The following is a 27,637-nucleotide window of genomic DNA, read 5'->3' on the forward strand; positions in this document are numbered from 1 at the left end:
AGATGATGCAGTGGCTCAGCTGCAGTATGTGCTGAGGTGCCACAAGGGCAAAGGAGGAGCTGACAACAATTATGAGATAATAAAGAGCTCTAGTCTCCCCAGGCCACCTTCAATATTAGAGAATATTAATCTATTCCAGATTAGACACTTCCAATCCCTGTGGCACTCTTGACACACAAATTGAATTGAGGGAGCTGCTATCAGTGAACATGTGCTATTTATTGTCCACTCGGGTTGCTGCAGGTCTCATACACCCTACTCCTGCTTCCCTAAAATGGGGTTTCCCCCTCAGGAGTGACTTTTAGCCACTCCTGGTTTTTCAGCAGACTACACTAAGTATGCTGGTTTTATAGCCTGGTTTTATACCTAGTACTTAAATTGGTAGAAGATGCCAGCATGCTTACTGGTTTTGACAGAATGGCCAGGACCTGTTAAAAGCCTTCATTACATTATTTGATTACTTGACAGTGATAACAAATTAATATTGAGAAACTAAACGGCCTCAATGCAGATGGTTAATAGAGGTGGGTTTTCAGTACCTGGCAAATAATGCGTGTTTCCTATTTTTAGTGATGAAAATGGAATCCATCAACCACGTCCATGCAAACAACACTGCCATAGTCTCTGAGATAATATACAAGAGTTATTCTTCCTAGTGCTGGCTGTCAATGACAGGACATTGTTGTTTGACGTTTTGTTTTACTTTCAACACCCAATTTACAGACACAAAGGGATTGGTTTCCTCATTTGTGAATGTAAATAATTTTTGTATTTTAAAGCATTATGTGCTGGAGTGTCATGGAATGGAGTGCTCACTTTCAGTCTCATATCTTCAGAGAGCGGCAACAAGGATTGATGGTGACCAAAGACAGAACAACATCTTACTCAGCAGGTGATGGTGCCTTGTGGTAGTCAGGGCAATGGTAAGCCATGCAGTCTGTAGTTTGTTTTTAACAGATGCCTTTATTTTTGTGTAGACCCCACTGCATTGCTTAAGCAAATGCTGTCTATTTTTATTTGTGCAGTTATGTGGTGAAGTACAAAAACAGACAGGCAGATGTTACTTGTTCCATCTCAGAAGGTTGACAGATCTTCAACTTCTTCACCTAACCTACATCCCGGCAGAGCAGTGGTGTATCAAAGCTTGAGACCCCCCACACCCCCCTCGGCAAAGTACATGAAGGGGTCTCCACACACGGGACCCAGCCAGGAGCTCTCAGACTACGGGTCTGCTGCCCATGCTGTGTGGGAGGGGGTCGCCTGGAGCTCAGGCACCTCAGTGCGGTGGAGGCTAACGTTAGGCCGCTGGGACAGTCATTGCCTTATTGCCGTTCCACTTTGAATATGCCAATGATCTGTTTGCAGACCTCTGGCATGGGCTTTAAGGAAACTACACCATGACCACTCTGATTGTGGTGCAACTAACTTTGAGAGAGAACCTTAAATAATTCGAATTACTTTGGGAGGCACACCAAATTAAAATCTGTTTTCATTGCCCACAAAAATTCACCAACTACAACAAATCTTTTAACTCAAAGGCTTTCACACTGAGAGTCACACTAGCCTTGAGCTAAGTTACAACAACCACCAATCAGGTTGCTGTGCGTTCTCCTTTTAGATCTGTAAGTTTGCAATGGGATTTTTACTTTGTTATGGGCTCCTAAATGATATCTAAGGCACTGGCAAACACCATTTAGTGAGACCATTAAAGCATTTCTATATAACATGGAACCTGTTGCGAAAAGTATAGGCCAAGGATGCATCTACCTGCCATGACACCTACTGTACTATAAAGCACATCAATGACCTGGGAACACGCTTTACAATCACTGTTAACATAACACCTCATCTGCTTACATCCCTATTTAAGGACTTATATAGATGGGGCAAATTCTACATTTCTTGAGCAATTGAATAGCCTCAAAATGAATTTCATGGCCTGTTTGCTCTGTTTTACAAACCCTCCCACTCATAATTCCAAGCAACGCAGTACATTTTTTGTTGTGAAATGCTCCATTCTCTGTTGGAGGGCAAATCCCCATGAGTGATAAAAGCGTCCCTTCCCCCTAGAGAGGAAGTGTTGGGGGGGAGGGCCCTTTCACAAACATGCTGTCTCTCAAATCTCTGCCTCCCTGCTGACGCATACCCAGCCCCCGCTGACCACCTTACGTAGTAAGTAGGACGCTGGCCTGGGAATCATGGAGGATAACATCTGGGGATAGGTCTTTAGGTACCCAAGGGAAGTAGCCAACCACGCAGGCTTTCGGCTGGTGCAGTTCAAGCTGCTTCACAGGGCTTCCTACATGAGGTCCAGACTTTACCTGATGGGGAGGGCGGATACTGATCACTGCTGATGGGGATGTGGGCAGAGAGGGACCCTGCTCCAGGCACTGTGGGAATGTCCAAAGTAGAAGGGGTACTGGGAGGCAGTGCAGGAGAGGATCTCTTTGGTGCTGGGCTACCCCCTTGCTCTTACCTCACAACTGGTGATGTTGGGAATATGGTGGGAACAGATGTTGAACAGATCAGCTCCTGTTCAGCAATATGGCATTGATGGTGGCCAGAAGAGACAGTGCCAGAGTGTGGCCCCACAGTGGTCGAATGGATTTCGAGTATGGACTGGTCAGTGCTTAATTTGAAAAAAAAAATAGGTGCCGGGGCACTCGTCAGGAGGCCACCACAGCTTACACCACATATTGTCACTATCAGCGCTGCCAATGGCAGTACCTACACAACTCCTATCAATCACACTGCTGCAAGTGTGACAATTCAAACTGTTTGAGGCCCTCAATGTTATAAGAATGAGTTGGGTAGCAGATGTTAGTTGTTTACAATGTATATTGAATTAGTAAGCAGCTGTTCTGAGCATCTTTAATTGACAAAAAACAGTGCTAGCATGTGGCAGCTGTCAAGTGCCGGTGTTGGCAATGATGTGCCAGTGCCGAGCACCAGGGACCACTGGCTCAAATCAAGCACTGGGACTGGTGCATGCGGGTGAAGAAGTTTGTGTACTGCGCCAGACGCTGACCTGGTAAATATGAGAAAGTGTGGGCCCAGAGGCAGGGGACCAGGGTGGGCCCGGAATGCGAGGTGGTCTAAAACAAACAAGGCCCTTGGTGCCCCAGGTGACATGGGGGTATGCCTAGATTAGAGCTTAGTCACAAGACATTCTGGATTGGAACATCCTACTGCAAAGTGATAGGGCTGGCTGCAGAGCAGCGTGTTCTGCCGGTTGGTGGAACAGGTTGGATGCTAGGAGATGTTAAACGTTTTGTTATGTTGTTATGAATCTTAACAAAAAGACCAAAAACAGTCCCTTCCGCTTTCACAGGTGAGGGGGGTAGGCTTTTCTGACACAATGATATACGTGTTGGCGGTGCAAATACTCCCCTTTTAGATTGGGATCGTAAGGAAAAGCTGTGGATCCAGTTGGAAAATAATTCTTGACAATACCACTTAAGAATCTACTATGGCTGCAGGTTGTTACTCGGGCAAGTCTCCCTTCTTCCCTACCATTAACGGTCAAGTTACTGACCCTCTAGCAAACTATATGGTGCAAGTGGGCTTTTCCTTCCTACCCATTCCCCCTCACCCCTCTGGCCAACAATCTTGATTTTCCACTGGGCTGTTGGACCTCAGTTTTCTCACCAGTGTCACAATTTTGTGATTTTGACAGTGGGGCTGACCTTTGATTGACAGCGGAGCTCATGGAGAACTTCGCCTTGACCAGGCTAGACATATATAGACATATATACACTCATACAAGAGGAAATACAGATTGAATTCCTATACACAAACAACATTAGGTGCAGAAGTATCTCCTGCTCTATTGCTAAATACTGAATCTTACCCCTACCCAGGCCCACTCAAGAAACCTGCTTATGTGATACTACGGGAGATGGAACTAGGTATAGAAATCTCAGAGGGGACATGGATTGCTATTTGGCAGAGGGCTTCAAAATCCTCAATATGTCTATGTAATAAAGAAAAAGGATAGAAAATACAGGCACGGTGGTACCTTAGCCCAGTGCTGTTACCCAGGAGGTTTGGTATCTTTGATGCATGCTGGAAGGGCTGTGATGGTAGGGGCACTTTCCTACATGTGTGGTGGACATGCCCACAGATTCCGACCTTCTGGGACAATGTTCTCCTCATGATACGGTCTATCACAAGTGTTACTCTGCCCCGTGGACCCACTCCCTATCCTCTTGAGTGAACGAAGACTGTACTCCATGACGATGCCAATGGGGAAATTATTTTCCCATCTCCTTGTAGCAGCACACAGGAGCATAGCCAAGATATGGAAACTACAACAGGCACCTACACTTAATCAGTGATGGGATAGATTATGGGTGATAAATGCCATCGAGAAACTCACAGCCCTGATCCACGAAAGGGTCTCAAAATGTTATAGAATTTGGTGCACGTTTGTTAGCTACTCAAAACAAATGCAAAGAATGTACGAAATACATATGACGATGTTGAAGACCCTGAGAGTATTTGCTATCTGTGAACTTCCTTCCTCTGAAGCCATAAGCCAGACATCTTGCAAAGCACATTTGGACTAAGTGCAACCAAGGTTGCAGAAAGATCACAATATGATTGGGGGGTGCTAAACGTAACTAGCTTTAATCAATGGGGAATGATGCTGTATGTCTTAAATATGCCACTGGCTGATTTTATGTTTGACAATATCCATATACTCTGTGCAAATAAAATGACAATGTGTGTGGTGCCCTATTCCCATTAAAACTTAAAATAATATTGTTACAAAAACAGAACACCTCTTAAAGGAGTGTTTGGAAACAAGATTGCTCGCTCGGTTCTGTAGAAAATGTAAACACCAGACTGATCTGTAGGTAGTGACATATGCTGCCATTTCTGAATTTCTTCTCGGTAGACATATTACCTGGTAGTATTGTTTCTCTCATAATGGATAGAAGGGCTCCAGGGCTCAAAAATTTTTTTTGCCGTTGCTATCTAACAATGGGAGTCCACTTCTCATTTTTATAATATTGGTCATGGAGCTAATGAAGAGATAATGTTTCAAGAGAGGAGCAAGAAGGGGAAGAAGAGGAAGTCACTGGTTGGTTTTTGAAGTGGAAGTTGAGGATTAAGATCATCTGAATGGAGTTGACAGAATATTTGGTGAAAACGTGGCAAAAAGAGAATGTGGTTGGAAGGCAAGTGGATTTCTGAGAAAGTGTTTAAGGATTGGGTATTGTGGATTTTGCACATTATGAAAGGTACGGTTGGGTGTAAAGGTGGTGGCAGCAAGAGATCGAGCAAAGGGACTGAGGAAGTGGCAGCCAATTTGTTTAATGTGATTAAGGAGGAAGAGTGCATGAAACGTGTGTTAGAAGAATAAGATCAGAGGAAGTTTGGGCATCCTACCAGAGTGTATCATAATTATCAGCATTAGGAATGTCTAATACTACTAGTTATTACAAGTGTTTCATATAGCACTGTCATTGGAACAATCATTCTGTAGCACACACCACAATTCTTTATGTCCAAATGTTTGAGTTAGGGCAAAACAAATTAAAGGTTTAGCAATGTCATTAGTAAATATAAAAGAATGTTTACTACTTCATCCCAGTCCTAAAGATCTTTTGTTTTGGGCATGAACTGCAACAGTAAATAACTGCATGTGTAAATATATACATTTGCAATCTAAGATATGTGCTGTGTGCTAGAGGGAACCAAGTAACACTAACCATGGTACATTGCACAATTGGCAAAGGGACATAAAACCGATTAATTTAAAATGAACACATATTAAAATTGATGTGGTTCTATTAAAAGGTTGGCTTTTCAATAACTGCTCGCATTTCAGTAAACCCTTTAATTTGCTTCTTTAAAATCTTTTAGCACTGCTGGCCACGAGGTTCAAGTACTGAGTCAAGTACATGTAGATTGCTATCATTAGTCATTTTTACAGGTTGAGTTCCTTTTTTTTACAAGTCAAGGTTGCAATGTAAGGAAGCAGAATAAAGCACCCTTAAGTAGAAGCTCTCTAAATTTAAGTACACTTGAATGATGACATATGAATGCTATGAACACAGAATATGGGACCATTTCCAGCCAGTGTGTCTCAACGCCAAGTCAAGTAGCAAACATCTGCTTACGAGCTCTTGGAGAAACTTTAGATGGCAATTCTGCACAGTGCTACTGACTTAAGTCACTCTTAAAAATGCTTGCTCGATGACTTTAGATAGAATATGCGTGTTCTGTTATTTTGTAGCTGATAGAAAATCAATTCACCTTTTATGGGTACACACAAAACTGTAAACTGATATGTAAGCACTTGAAGTGCTAACGACTGTCAGTTCTGAAAATCGTTACGGATTACTCAGTAGTCGTTTTATGGAGGTACTCAAAAGGACATACCACATAAATCCTCTTCTTGATTAATTCTTTCTAGGCCTGGCCTAGAGACGGCTTTAGCCGTTTCACCAGCTTCCTGTTATCCAAAGAATCATGATGAAAAATACACTTTAAGAAAGGCTTTCGTTCTGCCGTCTTCATCCATTGGTTTGGTCCAGTGTAATTTAGATTTTGCTTCCACCCATCACGATTTACAGCATTAGGCAGTGGATCATCCCACTTCACTGCGAATGGTGGCTTTTTCTTTTGCACGTGTGCACCTGCATCTAGAAAGTGGTACACTTCAGTGAGAGGGGCTAGTAGACATTTTCTGTTTCCAATTTTGCTATCATTTCATAGTTTTCATTTATTTATTTTAACGATATCATTTTGTACTAGCAATTTTTTTTCCAAATATACGAAAGCTACCTTTACATGGCAACAGTTTTAATTTTTTAATATGTTTTAATGTCTGTTACGCAACCCATTAGCTTTCCCAGTGATTGTTTGTGTCTTTTGTACAGCTGCCCTTTTCTCATTTTTACCTGTAATTTCTAAACATTATATTAATGTAATTGAAAAAAAGCAGTCATATTTTTGGAAGAGATGTGAGAAGTGTGTAGCAGTGGCATGCAAAGCTAAATTATATGTGACCTAACCATTTGCCAGATAAAATGTTCACTTAAAGTGCACTTCGAACATGTATCTAACTGCTCAGTTTTGTTCCGATCTTTTCACAATTAACTGCTTCTGCACACTGAAGTAAACGATGATTTAGCTGGAGTTGGTTTATGTTGTCTAACTGGGTACACTTGAAAACATGGAACTTTACCCGTTAAAAAAAAAGAGAATAATTAGGCCCTGGTTTGGTCACCACCGCTGGGTGGCCTAATCCATGTCATCATATTGGAAACACCTGCCAGGGCTTCTAGGAGTAATTGCTCTCAATTACTTGGGTAGCTAGACCTCGTTGGGTGAATGGCAGGGAGGCACAGCACAGTGCAGGCACTGCCATTGTGACGTCACTGTTCTGCCTGATGGCCCAATGGGGAATGTTGTTAAAGTTTAAAGCCCCATGTTAGTTGTTCTGTATCGAAATTCATTGCACAAATATACAGTCTTATTCCACCTCTGACTTCAACAGTGTACCACTGCTTCATGGACTGTCTGCGCATCCCGTAACTGATAAGAATTGAAGTACGCCTCTGACTGCACACAAGGCCAGATTAGCAGCGTGCTCCTCACAATCTGTAGTTAGAATAACTGAATTAATTTAGGTCAAGTGAGATCAGTAAAGTGTATCTAATGGCAAAAAATATCCAAATTAGAAAGTGTCTGGGTGCTGGTATTGTTAATTCTTTCAGTGGCCTTTCACCGAATTTTGCTGACCTTGCCAGATGAGATTCAAGGTAATTTCCATTGAGTGAATACATTCATTACTTTAAGTGTGCACTCGCTGGGTGTTTATTTCCACCTATTCAATTTTTAACCACAAGAAGTCTTATTGCCAATCCTGTGTGAGCATGCAGTGGCAATAGATAGCCGTTTGTTTAGTTTATATCTTCCACCATCTATGGAGACAACACTCATATAGTGCAATGGGTAGCATAATTTGACATATATTGCTATGGACTTTTTCCATACTGCCTGAATATGGTTCAAGCGTGGTCAAGTATTAATATGCAGTGAAGCAATGATTGTAAATGTAAGTACACAAGTACATGACGTACCATAACTCATTAAGCCTCAAACCCTGTGTTTTGCCAATTACCTGTTTAAGTAGTAACAAAAACAGCGAGTTTCAAATTGACTTCAATCTAAATTTGGTGCTCAAGTTGATGAGGGTGTAAAGATATTTTTTTAAATGGCTTTTCCTTAAATGGCATTTCGTTATTGGTTGTCAACCATCCTCACTCTGATAAAAAATAGTTCTAATGAATGTAAACTTATATATAAGGTTTCTTGTTTACTTGATGGATCACTTACAGAAATTACAGAATGCAACATGTATTTTTACAAATATACTTTCGCTAGGTATAAGGGGTTTCCTTAAATGCCACAAAGCTTACTATATTCCACTTAAGCTCGGACCACACAGATGTGCATCACCAAATGCCATGTAGGAGGAAGGATGCCCTTTGTGGAGTTTCTCCACTACTGTGCTCAGTAGTAGTCCCAGTGCCACGAAGCCAAGAAATCAATAATAGTTGCTTTAGGAATACATTAACATAAAATCTGACTTGCATCCTTCATATCGGATCTAATTAAATGGGTGATATTTGTAAAATATTGCCTTAATTGCAGTAATATGCCACTGCATTGTGCCTGATAAAAATTTTGAACATAGGGTGTAGAAAATAAATTACTTTTAGTGGAGTTATGCACCATCCAAAAAGTGGTTTAATGAGATCATTAGGGAATTACCAATAGTTTGATTTGCTGAACACAACATAGATTCCAAACCTAATAGATACCAAAATAGGCTATCGTCAGGTACATTATTATTATGCTTCATTGAACTTCCATTGTTAAGGACAACATGGTTACACATTCACATGAAGGTGAGCTAATAACATTAATAACCAAGGCAAGATATGAACATCAACCTTAGTGAAAATCAGTGGGTGATCTGCAATGCTGTAATCAGGAAACAGACAAACAATTGCAAAGGGATGTTTGTTTCACTGAAGGAGGTACCTAAACAGCTGCAGTCTGTGCAATTACATTACACTTCCATGTTCCACAAAACAAAGGGGAAGGGAGATCCAAAGCCATGACACAAAAGATAATATTTCAGAAATATTTCTCATTTTGTGGTGATTTGTGTGGTTCACAAACAATAGAAACGCAATGGAATGCTCCTTTAATCTATGAAATGTTCCTGAAATTGGGAAACGATTTCATTCTGTGTAATTTTGTGAGTTAGAACAGTTTTGCGAAAACCATGGTGAATCTGATCCATGTGCGAAAATCCTCTGTGGGTGGATTTTGCATGTTTCATGTTCCAGTGGTATATTTTAATGGGTGGTCTATATGTAAATTTTGTACTAACATTATCCTGATATTGGAAGTAGTATCTTGAAATCAAAGAGGGTCTGAGTGAAAAAAACATTTGAATCAGAGTGACATGGCTTTACTTGAATGTGTCCCCCCCACATGGTAGGATTAAAAGCAAAGTCCTCTCACTCCTTATGCTTACTTGCACATTGAGAGCTTTTACAAGAGGTGGGGTTTTGGTCAACTCATGTTTTAGGCAAAGACAGATGATTTCCTTTTTGGCGCGTAGACTGGATTTTATGCCACAAAAATGTAAAAAGTATAACAAAAGATTGATTTGAGGTTGGAACTAACACTAGTAAAAGGGAAACTGTTATTCTGCCCATGTACTAGCATGATTACTCGCGGTATGAAGATTCAGCAGTGTGATTGGCAAAGATAAGGGCTGAAAATTAAAAAATGTGGACTCAAACGGTTATGTCTATAATTTGCCTTCTTTTTTTACTATCGTGTCATTCTCAAAGATTTCTAGGTGTCTAGAGAACCGGCAAATCTTGTAAATTCCTACAAGTAATTGCATGAGCAAACACTTTTGCCGGTGCAAATTTTACGGTGAGTTGAATTTGAACTTGGTAATTTTTTGTGCTCCAATGGGGAAACCTATTTCCTTTACATCCTCACTAATTTTGGGGTTGTTGTCACCCAATTCCCACGCTGGATTGGGGCTTCTTACTTCTATTGACATAAATAATTACTTGGTTGTATTTAGGGTGGGAATGTGCCTGCCAAATGTTTGTGAATGCACACTTAGAAGTTTTGTGGCTGACACACATGCTCTTCTGTTATTCTCTTGTGCTGCAGCAGCCCGTGCGCCTGCTTTTATAACACGGCTCTGTGAACTTGTTGGGATATAGACATCGTAGTTCTTTTGACAGTAATAGATCCTGAGAAGTGATGACTTCACAGCTTTTATCCAGTGTCAAGATGTTTTCGCAATAAAGTGTTTAGTAATGTGAGCGGTTTCAATGAATTGAACACAATAAATGCAATAACTTTAAGAAGAAGCTATAGATTAATGCAAACAGAAACTCTTTTACGGAGGAGTATTAAGACATTTGCATTTATTTTTTGCTTTTATGACAATTCTTTCTGCCTAAAGTCTAGCGGCATTCGTTAGGCCTTTATTCTGACACAAATGTATTACAATTCAATTGATTGCAACTGGAAAATATTTGGAAGAGAAAGCGGTGCATAATGGTAGAGTAGATGTTCTGATATTAGGTGTGCATGTGCTCACATTAATAACATTAAAGACGAAATGAAAGGACCTTTGAATATTGTGCTCCCAAATCAAGAATTTTAAATATTAGTTGTCTTAAAAACAAAAAGACAATGGAACACCATATTAACATAGGTAAGAGAGTTTGTTTAACAAAATATGTATTTCCATCTTTACATATGCATTTTATGTGTTAGTTGGCATTACCTCAGACACACAAGCTTTGATTTTGGTGAGTGTTAGAACAGAAAGTCTGCCTAAACCAATATGTCATACTGTCATGTGAAAGATTTGTTCACAAAATATCTTGTCCTAGGGGATTTCTTGGGTACTCTATATTTAAGTTTGCTGCCTCACAAAAGCTTGCAACTCCCATTTATTCTTACCTGTAACTGTTGGCCCATACTCAAACATTATGAAAGGAAATTATATTTTCTTTTTAGGATGCTACTGAAAAAACGAACAATTTCTTATGCTGGAAAAGGAGATTTTTTTTCTCAGTCAACCCACACATGTTTGACCTGATCAGTATCCATGGGAGAAATTCACGCTTGGGTAGTTATCAAGGGCGGGCTGCCTCACACTGGGCCAGCGCTGTGTAAGGTACATGGGATGGGCAGCCATGAGCAGTGGCTGATGCTCTGTCAGAGCCTTTGCAGAAGTGTAAGGGACAAGCCCTGAGGCAAATAGCATTTCCGGAGATCTTCACCTCCTGTTTGTCATTCTGATCTTACAAGGAAGATGAAATGCAGCCGTGAACACCGCTTCTAACCATGCTCTTACCAGGCAGTGCCCCACTCTCCTCTGCTCTAAATTACACATGGAGAGTAGTATTCCTCTCTCTCTCACGCACGCATGCACCCACTCACGTGCACATACTGTTCCCATAATGTTGTGCAGACAGCACTAAACTACAAGCACCTATACTCATTAATTAAAAGCTTGGAGCCAAGCCAGCAAATGTACTGCATCTTATGAAGGCGTCCAAATCCCAATGAACGTCTCTTGTGTGACAGTCAGGGAGAAAACATAATATTGAAAAATCATTGTTTTCACTTTCGTTTTGTTTCTGAGTAGGACATTCATCATGGTTTATTGGTAAAGTCACTCCTCAATAGATGCACGCCACTGTGTCAGATAATGACTGTTAGATTAAACTTCATTTATGGATTATTTCTATGGTGAGAATTGTGGAGCTATTTAAATTGCATGCTCTCTAGTAAGTGTTGGAGTACATCAGTGCAAAGTCTGTGAGACTGGATGTAAAATGTGATGCACAAAATCAGGTCAAACATGTCTTTGTAAATTAGAATTGGAAAGCGCAGTTTGGTGACATTCCCCTACCATAGGATTTGGTGGCAGGAAGGAAGTCACAGTGCAAACCAGGTGCTGGTGACAGAATAAGATGTCAAACTACAGAGAGAGCCCTCATGTTATTTTGCTATTTGCACCAAAGTAGTACACCTCTACTATGGGAAAGTTGGAAAATAGAAAATCTTCAGTCCTTAGAAAGGATAGTTCAGTAGCTGGATCTGATGAGATGGTGGAGGCAATGGAACTAACAGTGTAATTGTTTACGTCCCGCATTTCCTCGGATCATATTCACTTTCATAGTATAGTATGTATACCTCCAACCATCTCAGGAACTGTGGATCATAGTGCCGCTTAGGTGTGAGTGACCTTTGCCTGCATATCAAGTCATAGTTACATAAAAAAAAATGCTGCTTGCCATTGTACTAGATTTTTAGTTATGTCAGTGCATTTAATTTTGACCGAATTGCATTAAAAATGTACTGAATTGTTTTCTTTGAAAGCGTTAAGAAATCTAATTGGCCATAAGTTTGCAAGTCAAGTACACACATTAAATTAAAACGGTCGTCAGAATTCAAGGTATTGTAAAAACCTATTTTGGCAGAATAAACTATAGGAGAAAAGAACCAAAACCTAGGACCAACACCCACACCCACAGACTACTCAAGAAATCTAGGGAACATCCTAGACAACAAGCTCAAAATCTCGGCTCAAGTCAACGCAGTATGCACCTCCTGCTTCCACATCCTATGCATGCTGCAAAAGATCTTCAAATGGTTGTCTCAGAAAACCAGACAGACTGTCACACAAGCACTTATCACCAGCAGGCTGGACTACGGCAACACTCTATGTAAGAATCTCGAAACAACTCTTACGCAGAATCCACACTATCTAGAACCCCGCGCAAAACTCATACTCAACCCATCATGCTGCCCACACATCACACTGCACCTCAGATAACTTTGCTGGCTCCCCATTCACAAGCACAATTTATTGAAACTTCTCACGCACACATACAAAGTCTTACACAACACAGGACCAGAATACCTGAACAGCCACATACACTATCACCAACTCACAAGATTCCTGCACCCTGTCTTACTCACACACACTCCCCGCATCTGCAAAAGCAAAAATGGAGGTTCCACTTTTTCCAGCATCGCACCCAAGACATGGAACAACTTCCCTCAACATATTAGAGCCTTCAACTTATGTCTTGTGTTTCACAAGAAGCTGAAGACCTGGCTCTTCATATAAGCAGCTTGGGGATCGCACACCTGCCCAGTCACCTGGATACCCTTTCGAGATAAGAGAGCACTATACAAATCAACACAACATTACATATCATGGATTTGTGAACTTTAAAAAAAATTTAGTTGGTAAATAATCCCAAAGCTGAGTAATGAAAATAAAAACATGTACACTGCTTTTGAACTGGCTTATTGGAACACATCCTATAATCAGTTCTGAAAACAAATATGTACTCAGATCAGTTTCAGTAAATAGGTCAATAGAAAAATATTTGGTAGATGCATAGCTTTGTTAGAGTGTTAATTTTATTCAAGTACGTTCATGAGTTTAAAATGTTTTCAGTGATTTCTATATGAATAATTTAGCATTGAGTGTAAAGATTTTTTACAGCATTCCCTTTTGAGGAACATGTTTTGAGTCAGACCATCTGATGTGGTAGGCATTATTTGTTGCATTTTCTTAGTGTAGTACAATTTACTTTATCAGTTTTTGAACATGCGCCTTAGTTCGTGTTATTTCCCAATCAATAGATATTCAGGATCCCCTCCTATATAAAGCTGCATTTAAAAAAAATATATATATTTTTATAGGTATATTTCACATTTACAACATATGATAAAAAACATGAAATGCTCAACGCTTTTGTTAATCAGGTGTCCCAGCGTACATGGTTTAGTTGTTGGCTGTAACGCTAACCCATGGGGCATATACGCCCGAGCGTCCCTGCCTCCCTGCCGTGCAACATATAACATAGAACATATACTCATTGGCGTTTGTGTTAGGGGTAACCCTCAGCCTAGACAGGGTGATACGGGTCACGTGTCTTATCGGTCCCCTTATCTAGTTGTCTACTCTGACGTGGGAAGTGAGATGGGGGGAGAGTAAAGATTTAATATGGGGATGGGGGGAGAAGTCCTGCTCTCGAGGTTCCTACGGTAGGCCCCTGGTTGTCTCTGTCTAGCGCTTTTCATGGGGGCCCGTAGGGTGCTAGGAATTTGTCCAATGTTGCCTACATCCCCCTGTTGGCGTTTTTCCATTGTGTGTTTCGTAGGGCCGTGATGTCAGCTCCCCTCAGGTATGTCACCCAATTGGTCCATCCCTTGAAGGTGGCTTTGGAGGTGCAACACGACAGAAACATCCTAGATTTCCTCATAAAGTTGCATTTTTTAAGTCAACATATATATTTTTCATATATATTTTTCAATTGCTATTTAGCTTTTAACTTACTTTAATTTTTTTTCCTGCCAGGAAAGCTATGAGCAAAGATGAGCCTTTTATGAAGAAAAACAAGTTAATAGAGAAAGTCCCAAAATTAGTGTGACCTCTCCCACAGGGTTAGAAGCAAGGATCCCAGTTATTTTTGTGCAGCTTGCATGATGGCAGCACATCAGTCTGGCATCGGTAAGAATGTTGCCCTGCTGTCACAAAAGATCATTAAAATGCCTGGCATGCAATTTTAAGCAGAAATTAAAGGTAAGAAGGATGTTTCTCTGTTTGGTTCTTCTCTTCAGGATAAACCGATTGATGGTGATGGAAATGAGGGTGAGGTCTTTGACTCGGAGAATCAGCGATATACCTCTGAAACTTCTAGTGGATTCAGGCAGATCTAAAAAATAGACGGCTACATATAGGTTGCCTTCCTAGCCCATTTCACAAACACAGGGAAAACAAATGTGGCATTTAAGGGCCCTTCTGTCTCTGTGTTGCATTGGTGAAGTAATTGAGAACAAATGGTAACATCGACTTAGTTTGACAATTGGCTGTCTTTGCTGATGTAATGGATTTGTTATCTGGGAGGCAAGGGCCGAGAAGAAGTAAAAGACATTAAAGCAACTCAGAGACCAGTGGACCAGGCCTCCCAAGGTTAGCACCTACCCAGTCCTCTGCTCTTCTGTTGCCACCTACATACTTTATGGTTACTGTAGTGGAAAGATTGTTATGTCCTTTCAGATTTCTCCAGCACAGTAACGGTTTGACTGAGGTTTATGCACATGCCTGTACCCACATTCCCTGCTCTCAGTTAAGAACAGGGAAAGCAATGCTCAATCGAAGCGAGAGACACAGACCAAATGAGATAGGCAGCTTAACAAAAGAGAGCTTTACAGTATGGTGGTGTGTGAGAGAGGCAAACACAAAGAAGGTGTTATGAAGAAATTTTTAAAAAGCAACAGCATGAGCCGCGGCTATAAGAGAGAGAGGTAGGCAGGAGTGAGCACGCTAACCACCATAGAGAGGAACAAGAGAATGCGAGAGAGAGAAACCTGAATGCTGACAAAGACATACACATGTATCACCACACTCTACAAATCCAACAAGTATACACAAGGATACACATTGACAGAGGAAAGTTATACACATAGAAAAATTTACCACAAAAGGAAGTTTAAATGAGCAATACAGGGGCAACACTGTGCAAAATATAAATGAGTGAGAAAAATGCTTTCAGCTCACATCTTTAACTGCATACAAAATATGTATGAAAATTGCATTTTTATGTTTTTAAATAAAACATTATAGTTTCTGGAATATTAATGTTACTATTTACTTTCAAAAGTTAGAATAACTCCCAAATTTAATGTGGGACCCTGAATCCCTTCTTAGGTGTGTGCTTTTTTAAATGTTTTATTTACTCCATTTTAAGTCTAAAAACACAACAATACAGCTGGATATGCATAAGAATGTCTACTGTATCACAATTTGTAAAGCTCTAGCCTCTTTACCCATTCCCTTTCAGCTGATTCCTACATCATATATGTAGTTCGTACTCCCCTGGGGCACACTGCACAACAACCAAATCCCTCTCCTGGTAAGCACTATATTTGCTTATCCCCTTGGTACGCCTATCTAGGGGCACTATTCAGGGGTGCATTTTCCCGCCGTCTGATGGTCCCCTCCCATCAAGGGTGTCGGATGAGTTAGCAAACAGTGAATTGTTCCCCAGCGTTGTCAATTTTTGTAAGAGTTCCCCCCCAGGTGGTACAATCCTCCTCCAGCCTATCGTCCATGCACACTTCTTTCATGCGCCGATCCTCTGCAAGTGTTCATTCTACCATGTCTCGAGACCCGAAAGGTCTGTTCAGGTTAGATGAATGTGTATGTTTAGATTTTGTTTGGGGTACAATGCAAATTAAAACAAATTCCTATTGGCAAACACTCTAATCAAGCTCAGAATGCTTATCTTTTTTCAATCAACCTAGTAACATTTATTTTTCAAATGCTCTAATTTTAAGCAAGCAAAAGATTTGAACCCCTGTGCTAACACAGCAAGTTGTGGAACTATATGAGATGACAGAAAAACTTCAGTTTTTTTTCCTGTGACCTCTATGTTAAAATGTAATGCTACAGTTTCTGTATGGAGCTATGTAAGCATTGCCTTGTACTTCCTTTGTCAGATTACTATGAACGGATTGCAGAAACACTGAGAAATAAGCCACCAAACTGAGGAATTTCTATGTTCATGAATGCTGCTTTAAATTGTAAAATGCCATGAATCCTGATTTTGCCCAAATAAATAAAATGTTCTGCTCTGCTAAGTTGAACATAGGGGTTACCAAAGCGTTAAAAAAACAGGCACATGGTATGGATGAACAAGCCTGAATAAATAAAGAGAATGCGGAAAAGACCCATATTCCAGAGTTCTTGAGGTTTTCAATCAATTTGTGCTACTCTTTTATTTAAGGCATGTTTTGAATAGCATCGAAACTTTTTTATTTTGCTAATGTGATCTTGAAGTCGCATTTGAGTGAGCATTACCATCATGATAAAATCGAAGAATGATGGGTGAAAATGGGAGGCAATCATTTGCAATCAGGACATGATGTCTTCGCCATAAAAACTGACCTCTTCACTAGCTTTGTTGGTCATACCAGCTAAGGTGCTATCATTTAACAATAAATTGGTAAGGCTCATAGATTTGCATAACCAGAATATGACTCATGAAAACACTGCCTACCAAGTTTTCTCTGCTGCTGGGTACACAAACCTTCACATAATAACAACGCAAACCAAAATTAAAAGATGTTCTGTGCTGAAAAATGATGAACTGTATTCAAGTGATAATTTGGTGTATTTTTAAGACCATCAACCTACACGTTCAGTGAGCCAAGATTTAAGTCTGTTGTTGAAGATAGGTGGGCAAGATAGTGATACAAACTTGGCTTTGTTATTGTTATCTACAGCTTATATAGCGCCAAATCACCGTCAGGTCTCTAGGCGCTTTTGACAGAAGAAAGCTATACTGGCCGAATAAAAAAGATACGTGAGGCCGTGGCACTAAGCGGTGCTTAGGGCTTCCCTAAACAGGAGTGTTTTTAGAGATTTCCTCAAATGCAACAGATTTGATTCCTTACGAAGAGACTCTGGAAGTTTATTCCAAAACTGTGGAACCACCACTGACAAAGATCTGCCACCCTTCGTTGCTAATTTATAGCGGGGACAAGACAGCAGTTGAGTGTTTGAGGACCTTAATGATCGTGTGGGTTTATAAACTCCAAGGCGTTCTTTAATGTAAGCAGGTGCTTGACCATAGATTGCCTTATGGGCGATGCATAAACTTTTAGGTCTTAGCACTTGCATTTTTGGATTTCACATGCATTTTTCATAGTTGAAGGCTTCTGTTTCAAGAACCTTTACTTTGTTTTATTTCTTTGTATCTGTATAATAGTGAATTGGATAATATATGCCTATTACTAATTACATAGATTTCAATATTTGGTTATTACAAACACTGCACATTAAACAAAGATCATGTTGGTTAAAGTGTATAGATTTAAGAATAGAGAGAAATTCCGAGTGCACAGGGAATTTAGACAAAGAAAATGATTATACAGAATTTACTGTGTGCAAAATGCATTTTTTACATATCTTATACTTGTTTTATGAATTAGGAATATCTGGAATAGTTAAAAAGGGGAATTGGCACATTCTAGTGAATTCTGAATTATATAATTACCTTTGTCCAAACTGTCTTAATTCACTTAAATTATGTGGCCTTAACAAATTAATCCTTAATGGTGTTCTACTTGGTAATCTGCATATAAAATACACTTAAATTCCAGTATTCACTCTAGATATCATAAGAGATTTTCTAATACACATTGAATAAGATAATCTCCATGTGAGTCAACACTCTCTGAAGGCTCTTGAGATCAGAATACCTTTAAAAAATTTACCTTCTGAATGAGGGTTGTCCAACATAGATCCATAAGTGACAGGATGCATGAATGTTTTTCAGGATATCATTTTGAGTTACATTGGTATACAATGATTATAGACAGAACTAATTTACGTAGTCAGTGGTTATATTAAAATCTATCTTGAGTCCATCCCTTCTTAAACCTAGGCTGGACATTCCTGTTTTACTCACTATTTTTCTCAGCATTAAACTTAGTGGAGGGTGAGAGAGCCAAATTGTGTCTGACCCTAAACCAGATAATACTAAAATCAAGTTCTGTTTTCGATACGCTTCAGATGTTCTTTTAAGCCAGGAAAACAGTGTATGTCTTTTGAACACAAAATTAGCTTGGGGACACACCAGTAGGTGTGACCATGCACTCTACAAATGGACATAAATAAATTGAATATCATGCTGAAATTGAATTTCAGAAGCTCAAAAGAGGACATTGTGTATTTATGTTCATCTGACTGAAACCCTGGGAGGTAATTAATAGTTACCAATCACTCTTGGACAACAATCTTGTGATTCCGGCACAGTATGTTTGAAAGGGATTTTAATGTTGACACTGTTATGCCATTTGTCATGTCTATAGTGCAGTATGAATACAAATAGAACAAGCAGTTGCAAAGCCAATAGGTCTTGCTTTGGGTGCTGATCTTTTGGGTTTGCTATTGAACTCACAATCAGTTAAGCCAATGGCTGAAGTGGACTGAGACTGTACCCCATATTTTAATCTGTGATAGGCGAAAGCAAAATGTGATTGACACTGCAGCGGACCAATAAATGAAGAGGAGTGACTAAAAGCCCCTGTAAGTTTGTATTATAAGAATATATATTTATAAATAATCAAAAGCTCTTGGTTAACGCCAAACCTAAAAAGTCATGGTTACTAACGTTCACTACATTCACCTTATACATATTTGAATTCTTGGTGCAATCCACTTACCACACTTCATTGCCAACATTTCAAATTATTCAAATAGAATTTTACTTTCTTTCACCAGTCCATTCACAATCTAATCAAATTAAGTGAAAGATCTCATCACATTTTGATGACATTAAGCTCACCTGTCCTCATGTTCGTAAACAGTGATGAATACTCTAAAACTATTCTACTTCTCATGTCCCTTCATCGTCAGGATGAGTCTCAGATCAAATTACTTACCCCACTCATTTCTACCACGTTTCACACTGCAATTCTCCTCATCATCCCTTAGCCAGTTTGTAGTCAATAGGTTTGGCTTGCATTTAGTGACCTGGCTAAAACATGAAAACAAGCCTGCTGCCCTGAAAAAAGAGAACACTTATTTTACATTTTATTTTCTGTATACAACGCATCTATGAGATAAAGAATATAATATGTGATTAATCAGTGTACTTTTGAAATGTAAAACAGTCTCTCATGGATTACAATGCAAGCACAAAGCCCACTGTGGGTAGTGGAATGATACATCAAGCAACCATTAGCACAAGGAGAGTTTGAAATAATCCTCTGGGTGGAGCCGGAGCTCACTCTATGTAAATTATTTGAAAATGTAGGTCTTGCTACTGCTACTGATTGCCTTCTTAGTCTTGAGGTGATGGTTAATGACAAGAATAGCAATCATGACATAACTGCTGCATATAAGTAGCAAACCCGTTATTGTGGTTTGTTTTGGAATCACAACCCAAAGGTATTCTCATGGCCGGTGGGCCTGGTTTATTTAAGTTTCTTCATTCTGAAACTACTTGTCTAATGTGTGCAGACACATATTTAGAAGCAGATTTCCAGTGGCGATGCAGGATTATTAATTTTGCTATTTGTTTTCTGTTGAGCCAATCGTGACTGTGTAAAACTCTCAAAAGACTGTCCTTATCTGTACTTGTGTATCTGACAATTTGCTCACAAATTATTATTAGGACACACTGTTATAAGGACTCAGAAACACCTTTTTTAAATGCATTACTCCTATCATCTGCTGGGATAACCTACTCTTTTTATTTGCTCTTGGGTTAACATGTTGTTACTGACCACCACATTTTCTAAGGACTTTAAAGTTGTTAGCACTCTGGTAGTATTTTTTCTATTTGTTTCATTGTGCCATCTTGGAGGGAGACTTTGAACAAGACCATTGCAGTCTAGTGTATTAGACCATTAGACATATTTAGAGGCAGCTGCAATGTGGTTGTGCTGTGGCATGCCAATGGAAGCCCGTCTTAACAAGTTGAACGGTCCAGCTGGTAACATTGCTGGTATACTTAAAAGGGTTGTATGACATAATATCGACAGACAGAATATCGACATACAAAAATATCGACACAAAAATATCGAAATCAAAAATATCGGAGTCATATCTTCATAAAGGTAAGTACAAAAATATCGAAAATTTAATATCGTAGTACAAAAATATCGAAAATAAAAATATCGTTTTTTTAAATGTATTAATAATAATGTAAAAATAATGTTAAAATACATATAATTTAACAAATATTAAATAAAAACATTAAAACATAATTAAAAAATTAAAAGTAATACATATACATTTAAAATAAATTAAAAACGTAATAATTTAATGTAATTTTATTTTTTTATTTTTTTAAATTTCATTTAATTGATTTAAATTAAATTTAAATTTATTTTATTTTTACCCTGTACGCCTGTACCCCAAAAACCCAAAACTGACCCTGAACCCTAAAAATACCCCTGTACCCCAAAACTCAAAACTGACCCTGAACCCTAAAAATACCCCTTTACCCAAAAACTGAAAACTGACCCTGAACCCTAAAAATACCCCTTTACCCAAGAACTGAAAACTGACCCTGAACCCTAAAAATACCCCTTTACCCAAAAACTGAAAACTGACCCTGAACCCTAAAAATACCCCTTTACCAAAAACTGAAAACTGACCCTGAACCCTAAAAATACCCCTTTACCCAAAAACTGAAAACTGACCCTGAACCCTAAAAATACCCCTTTACCCAAAAACTGAAAACTGACCCTGAACCCTAAAAATACCCATTTACCCAAAAACTGAAAACTGACCCTGAACCCCAAAAATACCCCTTTACCCAAGAACTGAAAACTGACCCTGAACCCTAAAAATACTCCTTTATCCAAAATTAATTTACATTATTTAATTACCAATTAATTATTAATTAAAAATATGTACAAAATTATATTAATAAATTAACTAATTAATATCAATTAATTACCAATTAATTATTAATTAAAAATATGTACAAACTTATATTAATTAATTAACTAATTAATATTAATTAATTACCAATTATTATTAATTAAAAATATGTACAAACGTATATTAATTATTTAACTAATTAATATTAATTAATTACCAATTAATTATTAATTAAAAATATTTACAAACATATATTAATTAATTAATTATTATTAAATTACTTCCCACCCTATTCCCCTATAAACCCACAACCCGCTCTAATACTAAAACGCAAAATGTTAACAAAATTACTAATTTTCAAACATACATTTCTAAACATATTTAGCAAACATATAAACAACAAAATAAAATACATAACACTAAACAACAAAATTTCGATATTACTAACATACATACCTTAATCTCGATATTCTGTCTGTCGATATTATGGCACATCGATATACTATACCATCGATATTAAAACATCGATATTATTGTATATCGATATTTTAATTTCGATATTTTGTCTGACTACCACTTAAAACAACATCACACTCTACAACTTAAGATATGAGTGTTCCAATCTCTGATCGAATCTCTGGAATAAGATCAGTGAAAATAACATTGCTACATCTAATCTGACATCTGCAAAGATAATCAAGACACAGGCATGCAGGGGGGCCACATTAAAGTAGCTTTATTGAATGTAAGATCACTTCTGAAACACAAAGCTGAAACAATGTTTTGTTGAAAGACACTCAACTTGATGTGCTCTGTATGACGGAGACCTGGTTGCAGGAGATATCTAGACCAGATATAGTGGAGGCTCTACTTACAGGGTTCAGCTTGTAACATCTTGATTGATACCAGCATGTAAGAGGCGGACTAGCAATAGTATTCAGGATGGCCTTGAATGTGGTCATTGTCCTGAAAATTAGTTGTTGATTGGAAGAAATATTGGCTGTCCATTTGACATTATCAGCAACCAGTAATGTATGCATTTTGCTTGTCCACTGACCTCTTCCCATTCTGGTCTCTTTTTGGGAAAAAGTGGCAGAAGTCATTGGCTGTGTCTCCATCAACTTCATAAATGTGATTGTGAACTTTAATTTATCACACAATAACCCTCCTAGCTGTAGTTGTAATTTCATCTTCGATTTGAGGCTTTAAGAAGAGGTACGGAAGGCCATTCATCAAAAGGAGCACATTATCAACCTTATTTTCTCCTTAGACAACCTCACTGAAGTTACATCCAGTACACCAATCGTTACGGTAGATCATGCCCTGATCCAATTTTACAACACAAATAAAACCCAAGTTCATGTGTTGATCTGTAGCCCCTCCAAATGGCATTTTTGGTTCAAAATTAACATAGAGAAACTAGTCAAAGTCTAAAAAAACTCTGGGCTCCTACTCAGCAAACTACTAATCAGAAGGGGCTCTCACTGGGACTTAACAACTGCCTAAACACCATATTCGAACATGCACTACAAACATTCTAATAATCGTATTTCTTTAACCAAACTAGTCAACTGGTAGCTTTCTATCCATTTGAGGCAGAGAGACTCCAGACATTGAAGGCTGAGTGGAATTGGCGCGTGTCCTACTCTCCGGATATGCTTCAGGTTTATAAATCATACGTGAGACACTATATGAACAGATTGCACCAGGTCAAAGCCAGTTATTGTGAACAGTAGAAAACATATTGTAGAATGAGCCAAATCTGCTAGTAAATTGCTATATCTTCCCAATGTTTATTCCAAAGTTTATTTTCAAGGCAATTGACATGAAAGCAGAAGTAGAAAGGTTACCTTGAATTCTAAATTGGTTAATTATTACTGCTCCTTCCTCTTTCACAGCCAGTTCGTCCTTTCATTGTAACCAGTTTGAAATCCTTGTGAACAATTGATATGTGTAGTCATGGCTAATGTTTATTTACTTAGTCAGTGCTTTTTAATATCTGTCTTGGTTCCTAGGTTCTACAAATCAATACCTTATTTTAAACCGTTTTCACTTAGTATATTGTTTTCTTTACAAGGCATACCCAACAGGATTTGCAGTGACATTTCAATTTTTTTCTTCTCAGCTCATGAGCTCCCTCAAAGCAAGACCTCGGCAGCAGCCCAGGCCGGCAGCCATTTGCAGTGCCTCTCCCTCCACTGCACGGATGACATCAGCGAATCAAAGGGCCGGACGCCAGTGCCAACATGGAGATCTCTGCATTCGGACATCTCCAACAGATTTGGAACTTTTGTGGCTGCTCTTACTTGAAGAAAACCCATATTTTCATGTATTTTTCATATAAGAAACAAACTCTCTAAAGGGCCGTTAATGTTAGGAGGACTATTTTTTAGATTGGTAACTGCTCATTGGCAAATGGACTGGAAAGGGTTAATTTATGACAAACCTCATTCACTTAATCTTCTTCCACAGTATGTTACCAGTGTTAAATCTGTTACAGTTAGCCAACACTTATTTTTACCTGATAGAGAACACACTTTGCTGTTATTCTGTAAGCCTGGCATTCTATTTTTGATTGTGATGGAAGAGGGTTTTAACTTTTAACATCATAATTTATGTCCAAACAGTGTTTGGCATAATAAGACAACAATATTTTTTTTCTTTGCTTGGTACCCAATAACATGCCAATCCGGAAGAACTCACTAAGCCCTACACCAGGCAGACAATTAGCACTGTATGCTGAATTTAGCTTGCAGATGTATTTCTTTGCCTCGAAAACAAAAACAAAATTCTTTGTTTTCTTTGAATGATATTGCAGCCTTCAGATCTTTTTAGTAGATGAGTTGGCCAAAAGCTCTAAAATGTTACTTTCTAGACCTAATCCACCTTAATTTATTTCTTTGATGAAATAGCAAGATATGTATGAAAAAGAAAACAATCAGCAACTCCCTCATTGCTAATGCTGGGTTTGGTCCAAATATGTCCGCATATTCTTTGGAGAAAACACATTGTCCTTTCTTTTCTAGTTTTTCTAGTTTAATGTCCGCATTATAAATTCTACGGCGATACAGTACTGGTGACATGATACCCAGAAATATAGATTCTGCACATGTAATGACTCCAGTGCAGTGGTTTGCACGGGGAAAAACCCACCAGATAGATGGCAGTAGTAGTTTCCTGTAAAAACATGGGAGTACAATTTGCAATCGTCTCCAAGGAAGCATTGGTGGAAGAACAGACAGAAATAAAATTTGTGTACAGGTTTTGCACTAATTCCTGGATCCAAAATGATCCCCATAAATCACGTTCCATTTCTACAGTACATGCTTTTTGTCCACATAAATTGATTGATAGGTCAATTCAAGTTTTTTTAATTTCGAAATCCTTTAGTTGTGCTTTGGATATCAGCATTATTCTTTTGAAGGCCAGTGATAAAAATATACTAGTATATACATATATATAAATATATTATTAAATTACCGTCAGATAATATGAAGTCCATGGGATCCACAGTAGTAACTTTGCCAAAGGTATATTTTTTCAAAGACAGTAAATAAACCTAAAGGTTGTATAAGAGTGTTCTGGTTAAATGTTGCATCAAAATAGATTACAGCAAGACATGCATATCTGTTTTTTGTGTGCAAATAACCTGCTCAGGCCATGATATAGCAGGTGATTTACAAATACAAGGACCTAATCTTTAAAGGTTCACACTCTTTTCCCCCAACTGTATACTTTCATTGGCACCTTAAAAAAGTAATTCTTTGGAATTTGTTCCTTTTGCATTTTTAATTTTACATATATTTGAAATTGGATGTCTCTAACTCTTGGCAAAAAGAAAAAGCAGGCTTTTAATAATCTACTCTTCATTTTCTGAAAATAAAATGTTTAAAGCACGATAATTAATGTAATGAACAGGGTATGGTCCCCAAAACTCCTTCAAATATCTGATTGTGGAGTAAAACAAAATGCAGCAAAACAAGATCTTTTAAAGACTAGGATTTGTATTCAATAATGCCTATTATCATTTCCCAAACCAACCAAGAGTACTGACTTAGTGTGCCACCATATTCTGTATAACAAGAATAGACATGGTTTTAAAGAACATCGTAAAAACGATACTTTCATATTAACAGATAAAACTGGCCTTCAACTGGTGTAAATGTTGTAATTTTCGCTTCAGGGAGAAAATTAAACAGATATGTACCACAATTTAGGATGCAGAATTGTTGCCTTAATCAATTGCATTTTATTAGAATCCTAATACCCCATATTCGGATTGATGACCAATAGTGACTGCCTGGAGTCTGACCCTGTACCAGTATCAGCAGCACTGATAACCTAGCAGAATATATTTTACTTTATAAGGTGTGTCTGCATCAAGGGAAACCATTTTCTCACTTTTAGTCAGATAAATAGTTGTAATTGACATAGTATTGGAATCTCCTTCAATTCAAATGAAAATCTCAAAAGCACCTTGGTGAACTTGTTAAAGGAACACAATGAAAGCTTAATGCATTGGTAGTTGCGTGTTTTCAACATGCTATAGCGAACCATTTTACCCACTGACATGTGCTATTTAGGGGTCACAAATGAAAGTCATTTCTGCAAAGATATGTGCATGAGGCCATCCTTTATCAAAATACTGAGAGCAGGGATACTGCTTATCAAGCAGGTTCGTTGTTTCCATGGCAACACAAGAGCATACACATACAAAGAAATTTTGTCTCTTCAATTGATAGTCATAGTAGTCATTTTACACATTTTACACAAAATCAATTATTTATAAATATTGTAATAATGCTAAAGCTGTGATAGTCATTTTATTTAAAAAAAAATCCCTAGGAGCTCAAAATTGAGTTCTGCCTCTGAAAATGGCGTTTTACATTTTATTTTGGGAGTCAGAAAAAATGGATCCCTTTCAGCCTGGGAAATGTCGATAACATGCACTTTCTCAAGGGTATTAATGTTTAAAACACTGTCATGTTTAGACAAAACTAAGAAAACGAAAAACGATATGTGCATCATGTTTCACAAAAACAATAAATTAAAATGTACGTTTTAAATACATAAATCTAAAAACACTGGTAACCAGTACTGCAAAGCAAAGTCTTCTAAAGTTGTTCTTGCACATGTAGAATATGGAAAGTTCAGCCTACTGTGTGTTCGGCAACCCTGTAATCTTTCTTTTCATTTTTTACTCTCGATATTTTTTCTTAAATGCTTGGTTGGAAGACTGTGACAACTCATAAAACTGAGTGTTATTTTTTCTTTTTTAAATATGTAAAGTGCAGTCTTCTGTATTCATGCATAATGTATATATCTGTATATGTTTTACTGAGCAACTAAATAACAATAAATATGATGTTAATGGTGACTTTTGTACATGAAAGACTATTGCATATTTTATGTAAAGTTCCAGTCAGTATAATAGTTCTGTTAAGGCAATTCTTCAGTGAATGCATACATCTAAAGCTGGATGTCATATTATATTATTGATTACAAAATATGAGAAAACAACTGGCTCAAAATTCATTCAGGTATTTGTTTCATAACGTATCGTGATGTAAAATACATTTTCAATATATATTCATATGTAGAACAAACTAATGACCCCACCACCCGCTTAAGTAGCTGTCATAAATTATATTGACTGAGGATTTCTTCTTTTTTTAAATGATGCCTGTCAACATCTTACAACTTATGCACCCTTAAACAAGCATTAGATACTCCACAGATGTTTAACAATTGGCATTTCACATATTTTATTCTTTAAAAGGTACTTAATATCACGAAAAGAAGATCTACAGCCACACTGTCATACTGATGTATTTTCTTTTTAATATATATTTTCACAACACTGTTTTACTTCTCATCTCCTCACAATTGCTTCCCTTCTATTGAAGTCTAGGCTCGATGGACTGTGAAGTTCTCTGCTGCTACCAAATTGTCTGTATGTGTCTAAAACATTAGTTCATAAAAAAATATTTTTGCCATTGCAACCGAACCACAACATCAGATTTGTCATTCATTTCTTACTACAGGGGGTTTGTATCCAGATTTTAGTTGGTGATTATGATCCTACAGTAGTGCCTGTTTGGCGGTCTATGGTTGTTTACTAATACATTAGTAAAATCTGCT

At 38.1% G+C, this 27,637-nt stretch overlaps 1 protein-coding gene across 1 annotated transcript in view; it reads left to right on the top strand.

Annotated features, from left to right (window-relative positions):
- Positions 1 to 26,873, top strand: part of MN1 (MN1 proto-oncogene, transcriptional regulator) — a 64,730-nt gene extending 37,857 nt beyond the window's left edge. The window contains exon 2 of the mRNA XM_078667296.1: positions 23,622 to 26,873. Within this exon, the coding sequence (XP_078523422.1) occupies positions 23,622 to 23,806 (185 nt within the window). The 3' untranslated portion in view covers positions 23,807 to 26,873. The remainder of the gene's footprint in view (positions 1 to 23,621) is intronic.
- The last annotated feature ends 764 nt before the right edge of the window (positions 26,874 to 27,637 follow it).

The sequence above is a fragment of the Lissotriton helveticus genome, chromosome 11 (genome assembly GCF_964261635.1).
Source record: "Lissotriton helveticus chromosome 11, aLisHel1.1, whole genome shotgun sequence".
Taxonomy (NCBI): domain Eukaryota; kingdom Metazoa; phylum Chordata; class Amphibia; order Caudata; family Salamandridae; genus Lissotriton; species Lissotriton helveticus.